Here is an 18,214-nt window from a genome sequence, read left to right on the forward strand (position 1 = left end):
TCAGCAAATGCAAGAGGACAATTTCAGAAGAGAAGATACTTCAGGCTTTTCCCCCCAGATGTTGATGTGACATTTGCTGTTATAAGTTAGTACAGATCACCATGTAGGGGTTATCAGACACCATGGATAGCTCTATGTAACATTTTCATCAAGGATCAAAGAAAGAATTATTTTAACCAGGACAGAGATTTTTGTCCAGGATCCAAATGTGACCAGAGTACAATTCTATGGATAAGGCACAATACTTTGGGGACAACACTAAGTAGAAACCAATATTTTGAGTAGGGTGCAGGGAGATAACTACTTTTGTTTTTTTTTGTATCCCATGATAACTGCCTGTTGATGGCTCCTGGAGACGGAATGTTGGATATGATGCTAAACTTTTCCTTGGAGACAATGAATATTAGTATTCTGGGGAATGTCAGTCAAAGCAATGAGTCCCTGGAGAACAAGACTGACACAGGTCATCCACCGTTCCTGACAGATGCCTGGCTGGTGCCCCTGTTTTTTGCCCTTATTATGTTGGTGGGACTAATAGGGAACTCTCTTGTTATTTATGTCATTTCCAAACACAGACAAATGAGGACGGCCACTAATTTTTATATAGGTAAGAAGCAATAAGAGACAATGAGTTCAAATCTGTTTTATGAGTAGTTTCATGGGCAGCATAATATATTCTTTAATGAATGGAAATAAAAAACTATTACTACTGTAACCAATTTACATAAATCTGTGTTTCTCTTCATTTGATTAGGTGATTATCTAGTTATCCTTTAGATTAAAAAAATAACTCATATATGAACTACATTTATTGTAAGAAAGCATTTTAATTCTAGTTTAATTTATATAAAAATGAAGATAAACAAAAGCTATAATATTGACAAATGATACTTCATTAATATGAAAAAGCAGATAATCCAAACGCGTTTTTATAAGCTATGGATATTTCTATAAATGGTATATTAAGTATTCTTGTTCAGATTTAGTTATATATGAAAGGTAAATTATCATCAATAACATTAGGCAATTTATTATAATCAGTGAGTTCCTGCAATTCTGCAGCCTCCTCTAACTGACTCACCTTAATAGGACCTCTATCAGCCTATAAATCACATTTAGTGTCCTGTCTAGAGGTAAAACCTAGCATGTACTGGCCTGGTAGAATGTCCTTTAGTTTTAAATGGAATAATATTGCTCTTGTAATGGGAAGTACATTTTCAGTAACAAAAATCCTAACTGAAAAGGAAAGTGTGTGTATGTTTGTGGTTTGTTTGTGTGAGAGAGGTGTGTGTGTGTAGTTTCTGTGTGTTTAGCATGTGTGTCTACGTGTGCGGTGTGTATGGGCGTGTTGTGTAATTATGTGTGTGCATTGTAGTATGTGTGTAGGGTGTGTAGTGTTTGTGTGGTGTGTGTATAGTGTAAATGTTTATATGTTTGTCTTTGTGTTATGTGTGTGCATAGTGTATTGTGTTTGTATGTGTAATGTGTGTGCATGTAGAGTGTGTGTGCGGTGTGTGTATAGTGTAGTTTGTGTGTGAGGTGTGTTTTTCCATATATATGTGTATGTGTATAGAAATATGTGTGTGTGTGTGTGTATATATATATATGTGTGTGCATAGTGTATTGTGTGTGGTGTGTTTGTATGTGTAATGTGTGTGCATGTAGAGTGTGTGTGCGGTGTGTGTGTATAGTGTAGTTTGTGTGTGAGGTGTGTGTTTCCATATATATGTGTATGTGTATAGAAATATGTGTGTGTGTGTGTGTGTGTGTGTATATATATATATGTGTGTGCATAGTGTATTGTGTGTGGTGTGTTTGTATGTGTAATGTGTGTGCATGTAGAGTGTGTGTGCGGTGTGTGTGTATAGTGTAGTTTGTGTGTGAGGTGTGTGTTTCCATATATGTGTGTGTATAGAAATATGTGTGTGTGTATATATATATATATATATATATATATATATATATGTGTGTGTGTGTGTGTATATATATATATATATATATATATATATATATATATATATATATATATATATATGTGTGTGTGTGTGTGTATATATATATATATAAATATATATATATATATATATATATATATATATATATATATGTGTGTGTATATATATATATATATATATATGTGTGTGTGTGTGTATATATATATATATATATATATGTGTGTATGTGTGTGTGTGTATATATATATATATATATATATATATGTGTGTGTGTGTATAGAAATATGTGTGTGTGTATATATATATATATATATATATATAAATATAATATATAAATAAATATATACATAGACCGTGCTTTTTTGTAAAATAAAAGGTGCCGGTACTTAAGAGAAAGGGGCCGGTACTCATTGATTTTTGATTGCTCAGTAACTTTGAGAAAAGCAAAAGGACAGTATTATTTACAATGTTTGATATATTTACATAATGATTACAATTCACACATATATATATATATATATATTCAGTATAACAACTTGGGCATGAGTTAATACAAGACTAGTATTAGAATGTTCTAAGCATCCTTGGAATGACTTTATGTAAGCACTGAAGCGTAAACACAAACTAGATATCATTAATGGATTACTTCACCTAACTGCAAGACTTGGCTATTAATGCGAATGGCCATTTGTCAAAATAAAGCGCCAGTCATATGTAGACGCAATGCAGAGATTTGTTTCAATTAAATTGTGTTACTATATTTCATTTTGTTGATTGGAAGTGTGATATTTCATTACATACCTAGGCATGTAATGCCAGAAGTTTACTATAGCTGGCAATATCCTGGTGTCACTTAATTAACTCCTTTGAAGGTTTTCAGGCTACTTGACTATTTGTACGTGCTTATAGCATACACAAAAAGAGGGGGTGCTCTCAGATGCAGAGGCTCCAGGGGGTCATCTCCATTTCTTAAGGGTGTCAATATCCATAAAAGGGCAAAGGAAGAATTAAAGTGACATTGTACTCATCAATATGAAATAGCAGCATTAAAACAGGATGCCATTTTCTTACATAGTAACAAATTTGCTTAAAATTTGATAATAAAAGTAAATTGAAAAGTGATTTAAAGAGACATGAAACACACTTTTTTATTTCATGATTCTGATAGAGCATACTATTTTAAACAACTTTCCAATTTATTTCTATTATCTAATTTGTTTTATTCTTTTTGTATCCTTTGTTGAATAGTATACCTAGGTAGGCCCAGAAGCTGCTGATTTGTGACTACAAATATATGCCTATTGTCATTGACTTTCAGCTAGCTCCCAGTAGTATATTACTGCTCCTTCAACAAAGGATGTCAAAAGAATGAAGCAAATTATATAATACAGGTAAATTGGAAAGCAGTTTAAAATGGTATGATCAATCTGAATCGTGAAAGAAAATATTTGGGTTTCATGTTCCTTTAAAATCACATGCTCTGTTTGAATCATGAAAAGAAATTTTTGGGTTTCATGTCCCTTTAAACTGAAACTGATACAGCAGTATCTATTGTGCTCTTACATTCTAGCTCATTGGATGATGGACCTATTAGCCGATCAGCATTAATAGGAAGTATCAGTCAGCCAATGAGCATCTACAAAAATGACACAATACAGAATACAGAAGCTCATTACTGACACTGCTGTAGTAGTTTCAATTTAACCGTAGAGAACACCCCTGGGATTTAAAGGGACACTTAACCCAAATTTTTCTTTCATGATTCAGATAGAGCATGGAATTTTAAAGGGACAGTCTAGGCCAAAATAAACTTTCATGATTCAGATAGAGCATGTAATTTTAAACAATTTTCCAATTTACTTTTATCACCAATTTTGCTTTGTTCTCTTGGTATTCTTAGTTGAAAGCTTAACCTAGGAGGTTCATATGCTAATTTCTTAGACCTTGAAGCCCACCTCTTTCAGAATGCATTTTAACAGTTTTTCACCACTAGAGGGTGTTAGTTCACATATTTCATATAGATAACAGTGTGCTCGTGCACGTGAAGTAATCTGGGAGCAGGCACTGATTGGCTAGACTGCAAGTCTGTCAAAAGAACTGAAAAAGGGGCAGTTTGCAGAGGCTTAGATACAAGATAATCACAGAGGTTAAAAGTATATTATTATAACTGTGTTGGTTATGCAAAACTGGGAAATGGGTAAAAAAGGGATTATCTATTTTCTAAAACAATAAAAATTCTGGTGTAGACGGTCCCTTTAAGCAACCTTCTAATTTACTCCTATTATCAATTGTTCTTCTTTCTCTTGGTATCTTTATTTGAAAAAAGGGAAATGTAAGCTTAGTTAACCGCCCATTTTTTTTGTAAAGCACCGTGGATAGCGCTTGCTGAATGGTGGCTACATTTAGACACCAATCAGCAAGCGTTACCCAGGTGCTGAACCAAAAATGGGCCGGCTCTAAAGCTTTACATTCCTACATTTCAAATAAAGATACCAAGAGAATGAAGAAAAATTGATAATAGAAGTAAATTAGAAAGTTGCTTAAAATTGCTGCTCTGTCAGAATCATGAAAGAAAAAAATGTGGGTGAACTGTTCCTTTAAGGTCTCAAAACACATGAAAGCGTCACCTGTGTCATAGCTGTTATCAAAATACTCTGTGTCTGTAAGTTTAAAGGTATCAAGGAGCTTCATCCTAGGCCTTGTTTCTAACACACTGTCATCTTATAGGGCAAGTTTTATTCTTCAGATAGAACATGTGATTTTAAAATAATGTTTGATTAGTGCACTGAAGGATATCGTCCCAATATAATAAACAAAATATATATCTATGCTATAGATTCATTAAAGGAGCAGTCAACACATTAGATTTGCATAATCAACAAATGCAAGATAATAAGACAATGCAATAACACTTAGTCTGAACTTCATATGAGTAGCAGATTTTTTTATAACAAATTTCAAAGTTATGTATATTTCCACTCCCCTTGTACCATGTGATAGCAATCAGCCAATCACAAATGCATATACGTATAGTCTGTGAATTCTTGCACATGCTCAGTAGGATCTATAAAGAGATACATAAATAATGATTAATGCGAAGATTCTGAGTTGCAGAATTACAAAAAAGCTATATATTTCATTACAGTCATAGACTATCTGGTGACTGAAAATATAGTCTGTTATATATCTTGTTATCCTTCCAGCAAATGATCTATTTAATATTATACTGTTGTACGGTTTTAATTTCACACTATGCGCTCATAACCTCCAGATGTGATTCCTGTCTCTAACATGCTATCTGATGTTCTCGATATTGCCATATGACTAAAGCATGACAAAACATATAAGGCATAGAGGAATTTCAGTTTGCACCGTTGAGACAAGAATGAAGGGAAGTATTACATTTAGAGTTGGATCATATGCAGAAGGGTTTAATGTTTAAATGTCACTGTTGCACTGTACTTCTTAAGAGTGTGGCCGAAATGCCATAAGCAATAGACAAGTATATGGACTTCCTTTTGGACAAATAATTTGTCATGAAAAAAAAATAAAAAATGATTTTGCTTCGTTCAATATTTGTTAAGGGGTTGTTCGGAATTTGTTTCTTAAAGGGACAGTCTGGTTAAAATAAAACGTTCATGATTCAGATAGGGCATGCAATTTTAAACAACTTTCCAATTCATTTTTATCATCAAATTTGCTTTGTTCTCTTGGTATTGTTTGTTGATAGCTAAACCTAGGTAGGCTCATATGCTAATTTCTAAGCCTTTGAAGACCACCTCTTATCTCAGTGCATTTTGACAGTTTTTCACTGACCATGAGCTCAGCAATCTCCACCATCTAGAATCCACAACCAGATCACCCAGACTCAGTTCCTAGTTCTCCTGGTCTATGGTTTGTTGTATTTATGCAATTACCAACAGGTTGGCTCAGCAAGCCTTGATATATATACCAGGGAGGTACTAATTGGTACTAAATATAATTACCACAAAATGACATTTACAGCACATTTATAGAACTGATATAGGACAATTAGAAACTATTTATGCTGTTATACTCCTTAAAACTTTTTGCAAGAAAATTCTATTTAAATTTGAAAGTAGTAGGAAATGCATATTACATCCCCTTAAGTCCCAACTAACCCAGATTTTGTGGGATTGTCACTGGTTGGAAGCTCTTCCTGCTGTCCCTCCTGCCACTTTCTTCAACAGGGTTTCCAGGGATAGCACCGGCTCCTCCCACCACATTCATCGACTTCAACTGATCCCACCCATAACACACCCCCACTATCCAATACACACCCGTTGTGATCCCTCCCACAAAGCACAAAAAGACCACTGGCAACAAGTCCCCCTCACCTCATCAAAGAATACAAAGATGTTTAAAAGAAAAAGTAAAGTGAAAAGTGTTTTTAAAAGTTTCATCATCGTGAATAATGAAAGTTTATAGATTTTAAAATTTAAAATATTTGCAAAATGTCCCTTGAAACTATTTTAAGGGATTATGACAGAATTTAAAGATTCAATCAATGAGACATTAAAGTAATTTTTATGTTCACATAGTATGTATCAGAATAATTAACCCCTGCCTTGCAAAAGATTCAATATAAATGTTATGAAAACATATACAACAAGAAAATTGCATGTTTTGCTGCCTATAGACAGACCCCTTGGAGTATGTTTAGCTTATTTCTTCTGCTCTGCAAAGTTTTTTTTTAATAACAGATAAATAAACATATTGGCATAGATATAAAAATATTACTGCTAAAATCACTCAAGTTAAGTGCCTAGCGCTTTTATTTTTTGCTTATATCACATGTGGAAAGTATTTTTCTCTTGCTGGAGTGAATGTTTAGGACGCGCTAACATTTGGAGGTCGGATAGTGCTTGTGTGCTAAATCTCTCGCATAATAGACTTCTATGGGGCACACTTTACATTAGGTCTTCGGGCTATTTGTTTGAAGCATTCACTGTGATGAGCACCTCAGGCAGCCCACGGCAGAATGCTATTTTGCTGTGAGGTGATGTTTCCACCTCTTAGCCAATAGCCGTGCGGGACAGCTGGCGCCCAAGCCGGATAGCTAGCATACTATTGGCTAAGAGGTGGAAACGTCACCTCACAGTAAAATAGCGTTCTGCAGTAGGCTGCCTAAGGAGCTCAGTGCAGCAAATGCTTCAGACAAATAAAGGAACTCTCAGCATGAAGTATTTTCAGAATTAAGTATTTTATACTTCATGACTGAAAGTTCCCTTTATTTGTTGCACTGGTAAATCTTAGCGTTTCACAAACAATATAAATATATATTAGGGATGCGCAGGGAAGAAAATTTAGTTTTGAACGAAATTTTCTAAACGAATATTCGAGGAAATTCGTTTCCCCGAATATTTGTTCCCTACACTTTTTATTTTTTGTTGAATTTTCTTTAAACATTTACATTAGTTTTCGTTAAAAACAAATGTAAAGGTTTCAAAGCTACAGGTGAAAAGTTCCCCTGTAGCTACAAACTTTCCATAATGCGCTCTAGAGATCGCGCTAACCCGACCTTCTTTTTGCCAGAGCCCTGGGCAAGCTAACAGGAGGCTATGGGGCCGATTTATTAAAGTGCGGGCGGACATGATACAATGTAGCGTATCATGTCCGCCACACATCGATAAATGCAGATAGCATATGCTGTCGGCATTTATCATTGCACAAGCAGTTCTTGTGAACTGCTTGTGCAATGCTGCCCCGTGCAGATTTGTGGCCAATCGGCCGCTAGCAGGGGGTGTCAATCAACCCGATCGTATAGGACCGGGCGGATTGATGTCCGCAGCCTCAGACCAGGTGGACAGGTTATGGAGCACCGGTCTTTAGACCTCTGCTTCATAACTACTGTTTCCGGCTAGCCTGAAGGCTTGCGCAGAACAGGGGCATCAAACTCCATTAGGAGCTTGATAATTCGTCCCCTAAATGCGTTCGTCTCCCAGGAACTGCACTAAATTTAGTCCAGGTTCTTGGTGCCAAGCACCCTAAGCCTAATGTTAGCATGGCCGGGACCTTGCAAGACGACGATTGGGTTAGCGTGAATGCACATATATATATATGTATACTGTATATATATATGCATCTTTTTCGGTTCCTGTACTTTGCTCAAGTTTGGATGGTGTAATATAGTCAGGATTAGAATTAGAATTAGGATTGAAATATATCCTCTATGATGGTGGACCGCAAAAGTTGTATTAGTCCTACCCAATGTCTAAGTAGATTTGTCAGAAGCGTGATGGGGACTTCCATCAGACCTTGGGGGGATGTCTTTTTCTCCTTGGGTTGTTATTGCTTCAGACTTAGTAGATGGCAGAGGTCTTCCTTGTTGTTTAAACCCTTTGGATGAAGACAGTCTAAATCATCAATTTGGAAAACGTATGTTCTTCGTTAATTGGAAAACGTATGTTCTTCGTTATTTAGTGTTCCCATTGAGAAATTCTCCACTATAATATACATTTACCTGCACCTATATTTGCCTTCTTAGTATATGCGATTTTAAACCCCCAATCCAAAGCGCTATACGCTTGGACTTCACGCTTCTGACAAATCTACTTAGACATTGGGTAGGACTAATACAACTTTTGCGGTCCACCATCATAGAGGATATATTTCAATCCGAATTCTAATTCTAATCCTGACTATATTACACCACCCACCCCTTTAACCTTTGGCCTTGCCTCCTTTGGCGCTCCTATCTTATTATCTATTTATACTACATCATACACCGCGGACATTTGGGGATCCGCTTCAGACAGGAGCCACAGGTCACTGTATACACAAGCGCTGCAAGTAAAACAAATTTGCTTTGCTCAAGTTTGCACCCAGGCGGATGTCCTTGAGAGGGAAGAAGTTGGTGCTTGGATGTTTATATATATATATATATTGTATCCAGATATAAGTGAAGAACATATAAATTGAAAGTATTTCTATTCCAAACACATTAAAATGGAATAAAAATGATATTGCCTGTTTCAAGGTATTTGATTGGGAATGGCTCAAAAGTGTATATGTGTATATGCTGTGTATGAATGTATAGGCTATGCTCAAGCGAAGTTAGTCGCACTAACCCTTCTCTGGTTAACGCGATTTACTGTGGACTTGTAATGTCAAGTCACTCACCAATGGTATCACGGTCCAACAATATTGTGTATCGCAGCCCGTACTATCATTAGAGTGCCACTTGCAAACTGGCCCATTGTTATCTATGAACAGTAATGCAAAATGAAATGTGCTAGTGAACTAAAACAATTAATTATTGCACTAGAAATCTCCCTTTAAACCATTCCATCAGTATTCAGCTGTGCCAGTTGCTTTCTTTGCACAGATCTGTAAATATAATAACACAGATGCAAAACATAAGTGGGAAAATACTTTTGTGTTTTCACTTACAAGAGCAATCATGGCTGAAATATGAAATAGACTGCAGCAATCAATATGACAAAAAAATGTCAGCACAAATGTAATAACGTATTGACCAGTATTCACTAAGATCTGGCTGAGTGACAGGGTAAGAATGGAAAGTCCACTTTATAATATTAACCAAAACAACCTCAGTGAAGAATTACATTAATCACCGTGCTCTCACGTCACACCTGATAACATTGTCAAAATGTGAGGGCTGTTATAATGAATGGACTTATTTTATCCAGCAAGATCCAATGAAGTGTGAAGGATTGTGATTTATTATATTTTCAAACACTATACATAAATAGAACTGATTACAAATATATATATACACACTGTGGGGCCACTTTATTAGGTACAGCTACCTAGTAGCATGTTAAGCCTCCTTTAGCAATAAGATGCTGAAAACGTTGTGGAGGTAGTGTGTACTATGCAGACATGAGTGTGTAACACAACTCCTGGAGATTCAACGGAGTGTAGGCCTGCAGTGAATAGCCCTTTACAGCTCATCCCAAAGATGTTCAATAGGATTGAGATCCGGGGACTGAGGGGGCCACTGCAGCAAAGAAAAGTCCTTGTCATGTTCCAGGAACTATCCCATAGTGATGCGGGCTTTGTTCACCAGCGCATTATCCTGCTGGAAGTAACCGTCTGCCTGAGGGTAAACTGTCAACATGAACGGATGCACTTGGTTAGCAATGATGTTTACGTTCGCTGTGGCATTCAGACGTGAATCTAGGGGTATCAATGAACCCAACGTGTGGCAAGAAAACATTCCCCACACCTGCCATCATCATCACGCACTAGGAACTTTTACTTGTCAGACCAAGAAACCTTTTTCCAGTCTTCAATGGTCCAGTGCTGGTGTTGTTGTGCCCACAGAAGGAGTGCTCTCTTGTTCTTCTCTGATAACAACGGCACCCGTCGTGGCCACCCGCTGTTGTAGCCCATTTACAACAAGGTGCACCTAGTGGGGTGGTGCAATATATTTTTCTCTGCAATAAGGTTGAATTCTGATGTGATTTGCGAAATTGTAGTCCTGTCTGTTTGCTTGCACAAGTCTAGACATCCTCTTCAGACCTCTCTCATCAACGAGCGTTTTTCTTCCACATCACTGCTGCTGACTGGATGTTTTTTGTTCATTGCACCATTATCGATACACCCTTGAAACTGTGGTATGTGAAAAGTTCAGGAGCACTGCTGTTTCAGATACGCTTCGTCCAGCACCTCTTGCACCTACTATTATGCCACGTTCAAAGTCCATTCGATCAGTGCTCTTTCCCATTCTCGCTGCGGTTTGTACGCTTAAATGGATACTAAACCCAAGTTTTTTCTTTCATGATTCAGATAGAGCGGCAATTTTAAGCAACTTTCTAATTTACTTCTATTATTTATCAATTTTTCTTCATTCTCTTGCTATCTTTATTTGAAAAAGCAATAATAAAAGCATTGGAGCTGGCCCATTTTAGGTTGAGAACCTGTGTTGCGCTTGCTGATTGGATGGCTAAATGCAGGCACCAATCGGCAAGCCCTATCCAGGGTACTGAACAAAAAATAGACCGGCTCCAAAACTTTCATTCCCGCCTTATCAAATAAAAATTGCTAGAGAACAAAGAAAAATTGATAATAGGAGTAAATTAGAAAGTTGCTTAAATTTGCTTCTCTATCTGCATCACGAAAGAAATAAATTGGGTTTACTATCCCTTTAACTGATAGTATGAAGGTTGTTCTGCTGTATTTATAGCAAAACTGAGGTCATGTGACGTGCAACGTAGCGGAACAAATTATTTGTGTGCACAGCAGGGCTGTACCTAATAAAGTGGCCGCACAGTGTGTGTATATATATATTTTATATATATATATATATATATATATATATATATATATATATATATATATATATATATATACAGTATATATATATTGCATTTGAATAATGTCATGCTTTGATTGTAACAGTGCAGAGTTCCAGAGAGGTGACACATGTGTAAGGAAGGTTCATTAACAGATGATGATGGAAGAGAAGAGTTGGTGCTGGATAGAATACAGGTTAAAGGGACATGCAAGTTAAAATGAAAGTGTCATTATAGAAATAAAATTAAATACTCTTATTTGATAGAGAATGTTATTTTATCACAGGCAAGGAAAAGCTATGTGTTTAACCCTGCAAAGTGGTTTATCTCAGTGCATTTTGACAGTTTTTCACAGGTAGACAGTGCTAGTTCATGAGTTCCATATAAATAACATTGTGCTTGTGAGTCATTTATGAATCAGCACTGATTGGCTAAAATGCAAGTCTGTCAAAAGAACTGAAATAAGGGGCAGTCTGCAGAGGCTTAGATACAAGATAATCACAGAGGTAAAAAAGTGTATAAATATAACTGAGATAAGGGGCAGTCTGCAGAGGCTTAGATACAAGGTAATCACAGAGGTAAAAAGTGTATAAATATAACTGAGATAAGGGGCAGTCTGCAGAGGCTTAGAAACAAGGTAATCACAGAGGTAAAAAGTGTATACATATAACTGAGATAAGGGGGCAGTCTGCTGAGGCTTAGATACAAGGTAATCACAGAGGTAAAAAGTGTATAAATATAACTGAGATAAGGGCAGTCTGCAGAGGCTTAGATACAAGGTAATCACAGAGGTAAAAAGTGTATAAATATAACTGAGATAAGGGCAGTCTGCAGAGGCTTAGATACAAGGTAATCACAGAGGTAAAAAGTGTATAAATATAACTGACATAAGGGCAGTCTGCAGAGGCTTAGATACAAGGTAATCACAGAGGTAAAAAGTATATTAATATAACAGTGTTGGTTATGCAAAACTGGGGAAGGGGTAATAAAGGGATTATCTATTTTTTTTAAACAATAACAATTCTGCTGTAGATTGTCCCTTTAAAGGGACAGTAAAGTAATAATTAGAGATTCAGTTTTAATTTGCTTTTTTCTCTTGTTATCCTTTGCTGAAAGGTTTATATAGGTAAGCTCAGGGGCAGCAAAGAACCTAGGTTCTGGTTGCTGATTGGTGGCTGCATAAATATATTGATTCTCATTGGCTCATCCATATGTTCAGTTAGAAACCAGTAGTGCATTGCTGCTCCTTCAACAAATAATACCAAGAGAATGAAGCAAATTTGATAATACAAGTAAGCTAGAACGTTGTTTAAAATGGTATATTCTACCTAAATCATGAAAAAAAAAATCTGGGTTTTATGTCCCTTTAAGTATCCGCTTGCCTTCCAGAAAAGTCTACAATATGTTGCAGCAATCAGTAGCAGCCTAGCTATGTTATAACAACATGCACTAACGTACCCACAGGTCTGTTCAGAATCAATAGTAGGAGCAGAAACGTTTATATAGATTTCACATATAGTGCTGTTTACCGTTGGTGTACAATATACATTGTGTTGCTTCATTGCATTTCTTTTTTGCATAAGCATGAAATACACTTATGACTTGACCTGTATAAAAAAAAGCATTCACACATGTTTTTAACTTTGCTGATAGAATAGGATTTAGGGAAATGCCATGCTATTCCATATATGAACACTAGATGGTGGTATACACTGATACTTATGGTTGTATCATATAAGACTTTTGTGGCTTGCTGGTTTTTGTAACCTCTTATCAGCTGATTGTAACACCTTTTTAATCTATTTTAGTGTATAAGAAGTAATTATGTCTCTATCGTGTTAATGCTTTATATGTTTAAATATAACACAATATCACATTTTCTAAAGCTCTGCTTAAAGCCATTCTCTATATAGAATTTGTATTATTGTTCACTAGTGATCTTTAAAAGGACATGAACCAGACAGGGTATGCAAATTAAAGAGACTTTTCAATTATGCTTAATTTAAAGCAGCAACACACTCCTAAAATGTATTTTGTTCATTTGGTATCTTTTGTTGAAAGCATACTTTGGTAGGCAATGCACTACTTGGAGATAGCTGGTGATTCGTGGCAACACACATGTCTTTTCTCATTGGCTCATCAGAGATGTTTAGCTAGCTCCCAGTAGGATATTGCTACCCTGGAACTGACTATGTGTTACTGTTTAAACCCTTTGCATGAGTAAAATACCTTTTTATAAACTGTACATATAATAGAGCAATATTAAAATGTTCTAACACAGAGCCTTTTTATTTTAGAATTGTATGTCCCTTTACATAGATAGTAAAACAGATGATAGATAGACAGATAGATAGAGAGATATATATATAGAGAGATAGAGAGATAGAGAGATAGATAGAACGATAGATAGAGAAAGGGAGAGAAAGAGAGAGATGTTTTATTTAAATGGGTTATTGGTGAAATAAAGGAATCAGTTATATACAACTCTTTATAACATGCAAACAATGTAAAAGATAATATCTCATATCATTTGTATAAAGGTTTAAATCTAGTAAAGTATTTATTTCTTTGTTTTTCAACGTGTTTATTTCCCCAGAATTTTACGGTGTGAACAGGGCTATCTTTAACACAGGGAAAAAGGGGCAGCTGCCCAGGGCCCAGTCTTTGTTGTGGGGCCCAAGAGTCCTAAAAAAAAAAATATATATAAAAAAAATTTTTTGGTTCATGCCAGACTGCTGATGTCATGTGACATGGGGGACACTGCTTATATTTATTTGTGAGAAACTGTGCCAGACCGTGCCGGTATCATGTGACATGCCAAGCTAGTGCCATGTGCTGTTTTGGATGTGCACCGTGCAGCACTGAATGCTAAGCCCTAACTCGGCATCCAGCCATTCCCACTGCATCAGGCATCCTACTGGGGTTACCACTGTAACCAGGTCACTGCTCTGGTGGTGGGGATTGTTCAGGGTAGGGCTGACTGTAGGTGCATGCAGCAGAAAGCTGGAGCGGCAAGCACGTGAGAATTTGAGCATCTGTGCAGCTGCATACACTGCTCTTTTCATTCTTGAGGCTGTGTGACTCATCTCACACTGTATCCCTGCAGCTTTGGACAGACAGCATCCAGTCTGCTGGTCCCCTTAGCCCTGCTCTTTCTGCTGTGGCCCTCAGATCAACTAACTTTCGGCTAGATTACGAGTTTTGTCGGTAATGGTGTGCGGTGCTAACGAGCAGTTTCTGCTCACCACTCACCTACAGACAGCGCTGGTATTACGGGTTTTTTACAAACCCGGCGTTAGCTGCAGAAAAGTGAGCGGAGAGCAAAATTTTGTTCCACATCTCACCTCAATACCAGCGCTGCTTACGTTAGCTGTGAGCTGGCTGAACGTGCTCATGCACGATTTCCCCATAGGAATCAATGGGGAGAGCTGGCTAAAAAAAAAAACTAACACCTGCAAAAAAGCAGCGTTCAGCTCCTAACACAGCCCCATTGATTCCTATGGGGAAATAACATTTATGTCTACACCTAACAGCTCCTATGACGGCTCCTGTGGCACATCATTGTTTAGCAGCAGGTCATCATATTTGCCAGCTTCGGTTCCAGGTAATTGAGCAGATCAAGGTACCTAGAAGAGGGGGCAATATAGATTTATTGCTTAAACAAAGAGAGACTTTTTGGATATTTCATCTCAATACCCTTGAACCAAAGGGGTTAAATAGAGAGATAGATTGGTCTGTGTTTTATTAGTCAGTTTCTGATATATTTGATTGCTACACTTATTTTTATAGGTTATTAAGTGAATTTGGAGTAGGTATTTAGTGTAGTTAGGGTTAGTATGTATATACACTTTGTTAGTATTCATATTAGTTAGTTAGCTGGAGGCTTCATAGCTGTTGGTAATTTGTATTTTCTACAGATTCATCCTATGAGGTAACAATAGGTGGTGCTGTTTGCTATAAGTTGAACAGGTGTATAAGATTGTAAGGGTTAAAACCCCAGGATGCTATTTAAACAGGTGATTCTGTATGAATGTTTAACACATGATTAAGGGGTAAGCCCCGAAACGTTGTGGATTTTGTACTCTGTGATGTTCTGATACATTACATTAAATACATTTTTGGCATATTTGGATATCCTCTTTTTTCTTTATTATCAATATTTGCTGGGAGTTCTGGTAGTGACTCCAGGAGAACTTACCAATTGGATTGCTGTGCTGGGTTCAATTTGCTCTTTATCTACACCTAACACCCTAACATGAACCTATCAGCCAATTGGAATTAAGGTAGAAAAAATTCTATTGGCTGATGCAATCAGCCAATAGGATTGAGCTGGCATTCTATTGGCTGATTGGAACAGCCAATAGGATTGAGCTCACATTCTATTGGCTGTTCCAATCAGCCAATAGAATGCAAGCTCAATCCTATTGGCTGATTGCATCAGCCAATAGGATTTTTTCTACCTTAATTCCAATTGGCTGATAGAATTCTATCAGCCAATCGTAATTGAAGGGACGCCATCTTGGATGACATCATTTAAAGGAACCTTCATTCAGTAGTCGGCCGTCGGATGAAGAGTATGCTCTGCGTTGGTTGCCTTGAAGATGGACCCGCTCCGCGCCGGATGGATGAAGATAGAAGATGCCGTCTGGATGAAGACTGCTGCCCATCTGGAGGACCACTTCTGCTTGGTTGGATGAAGACTTCTCCCGGCTTTGTTGAGGACTTCAGCCCGGTTGGGTGAAGACGTCTCACGGTAGGGTGATCTTCAAGGGGTTAGTGTTAGGTTTTATTAAGGGGGTATTGGGTGGGTTTTAGAGTAGGGTTGGGTGTGTGGGTGGTGGGTTTTAATGTTGGGGGAGTATTGTACTTTTTTTTACAGGTTAAAGAGATGATTACTTTGGGGCAATGCCCCGCAAAAAAAGCCCTTTTAAGGGCTATTTGTAATTTAGTATAGGGTAGGGCTTTTTATTATTTTGGGGGCTTTTTATTTTATTAGGGGGATTAGATTAGGTGTAATTAGTTTAAAAATCTTGCAATTATTTTATTATTTTCTGTAATTTAGTGGGGGGTTTTCTTCGTACTTTAGATAATTGTATTTAATTGTAGTTAATTTAGGGAATTAATTTAATTATAGTGTAGTGTTAGGTGTAATTGTAACTTAGGTTAGGTTTTATTTTACAGGTACTTTTGTATTTATTTTAGCTAGATAGTTATTAAATAGTTAATAACTATTTAATAACTATTGTACATTGTTAAAAAAAAAATCCAAAGTTGCCTGTAAAATAAAAATAAATCCTGAGATAGATACAATGTAACTATTAGTTATATTGTAGCATAGCTTAGGGTTTTTCTTATAGGTAAGTATTTAGTTTTAAATAGGAATTATTTAGTTAATGATAGTTATTTTATTTAGATTTATTTAAATTATATTTAAGTTAGGGGGTGTTAGGGTTAGGGTTAGACTTAGATTTAGGGATTAATAACTTTAGAATAGTGGTGGCGATGTTGGGGATTGAAGATTAGGGGTTAATAAATGTAGGTAGGTGTCGGCGATGTTAGGGGCGGCAGATTAGGGGTTAATAAAATTTAACTAGTGTTTGTGATGCGGGAGTTCAGAGGTTTAGGGGTTAATATATTTATTATAGTGGTGGCGATGTCCGGTTCGGCAGATTAGGGGTTAAAAAATGTATTTTAGTGTTTGCGATGTGGGGGGGGGGGGGCTCGGTTTAGGGGTTAATAGGTAGTTTATGGGTGTTTGTGTACTTTTTAGCACTTTAGTTAAGAGTTTTATACTACGGCGTTGTTGTGTAAAACTCTTATCTACTGACTTTTAAATGCGGTACCAGGCTTGACAGGAGAGGGTCTAACGCTCACTTTTTGGAAGACTCGTAATACCGACGCTATGCAAGTCCCATTGAAAAAAGAGGACACGTAATTGACATAAATGGATTTGCAGTATTTTCGAATCTGGCCGAAAACGTGAGCAGTACACCTGTAAAATCAAGAATCGTAATACCAGCGGGCGTTAAAAAGCAGCGTTAGGACCCCTCAACGCTGCTTTTTAAGCCTAACGCAAGACTCGTAATCTAGGTGTTTGTTAGGGGAACAGTGCTTTGTAGAAAGGTGTCAGTGGGAAGAATAAGTACACACACACCCCTCCCCCATGCAGCATCGTCTAGTACAGGGTGAGAGGGAAGTTACATGTGCTGCTGTGGCTGATGTATAGTGTCATGCTGATACTTCACACATTAAGGTAAGGTTTATGTTTATAGATTTTTGCTCTCTGTCTCAGATTTTACAGCTTCCCATAGTAGTTCTGCTGTTCCAGTCAGTAAACTTATATTTGTCTGCAATTCCATGCTTCCTCCTCAGTCTTTACCTTGCTTTGCTCCTGTTAACTTCCCTAAATCTCTTTAACCAGCCCTTAATCTATTTAACCAGCTAACCTCACACCAGAATCACATTGAAAAGCATCAGCTTGATTGATTAGATGAACCATAGCTGATCTTGTTCTCCCCAAATGTCAGGATTCCCCCTTACAGGTCAGACACACCTCAGTATACTGCACAGTGCACACATACTTTGTATTTTTGATATTGGATTATATAGAGTATGTACATACATTTGTGTGAGCTCTGTAGTGTGTGTTTGTGTGTACATGTGTATGCTCTGGAGAGTGTGTGTTTGTGTGTACATGTGTATGTGTATGCTCTGGAGAGTGTGTGTTTGTGTGTACATGTGTATGTGTATGCTCTGGAGAGTGTGTGTTTGTGTGTACATGTGTATGCTCTGGAGAGTGTGTGTTTGTGTGTACATGTGTATGTGTATGCTCTGGGAGTGTGTGTTTGTGTGTACCTGTGTATGTGTATGCTCTGAAGTGTGTGTGTTTGTGTGTACATGTGTATGTGTATGCTCTGGAGAGTGTGTGTTTGTGTGTACATGTGTATGCTCTGGAGAGTGTGTGCTTGTGTGTACATG

The 18,214-nt window shown here is 37.1% G+C and overlaps 1 protein-coding gene across 1 annotated transcript in view; it reads left to right on the forward strand.

The window, feature by feature from the left end:
• The first annotated feature begins 281 nt into the window (after window positions 1–281).
• Window positions 282–18,214, forward strand: part of LOC128641431 (G-protein coupled receptor 54-like) — a 74,934-nt gene continuing 57,001 nt past the window's right edge. The window contains exon 1 of the mRNA XM_053694065.1: window positions 282–607. Coding sequence (XP_053550040.1) covers window positions 343–607 — 265 coding nt within the window. The 5' untranslated portion in view covers window positions 282–342. The remainder of the gene's footprint in view (window positions 608–18,214) is intronic.

The sequence above is a fragment of the Bombina bombina genome, chromosome 10, assembly GCF_027579735.1.
Source record: "Bombina bombina isolate aBomBom1 chromosome 10, aBomBom1.pri, whole genome shotgun sequence".
Classification (NCBI taxonomy): Eukaryota; Metazoa; Chordata; class Amphibia; order Anura; family Bombinatoridae; genus Bombina; species Bombina bombina.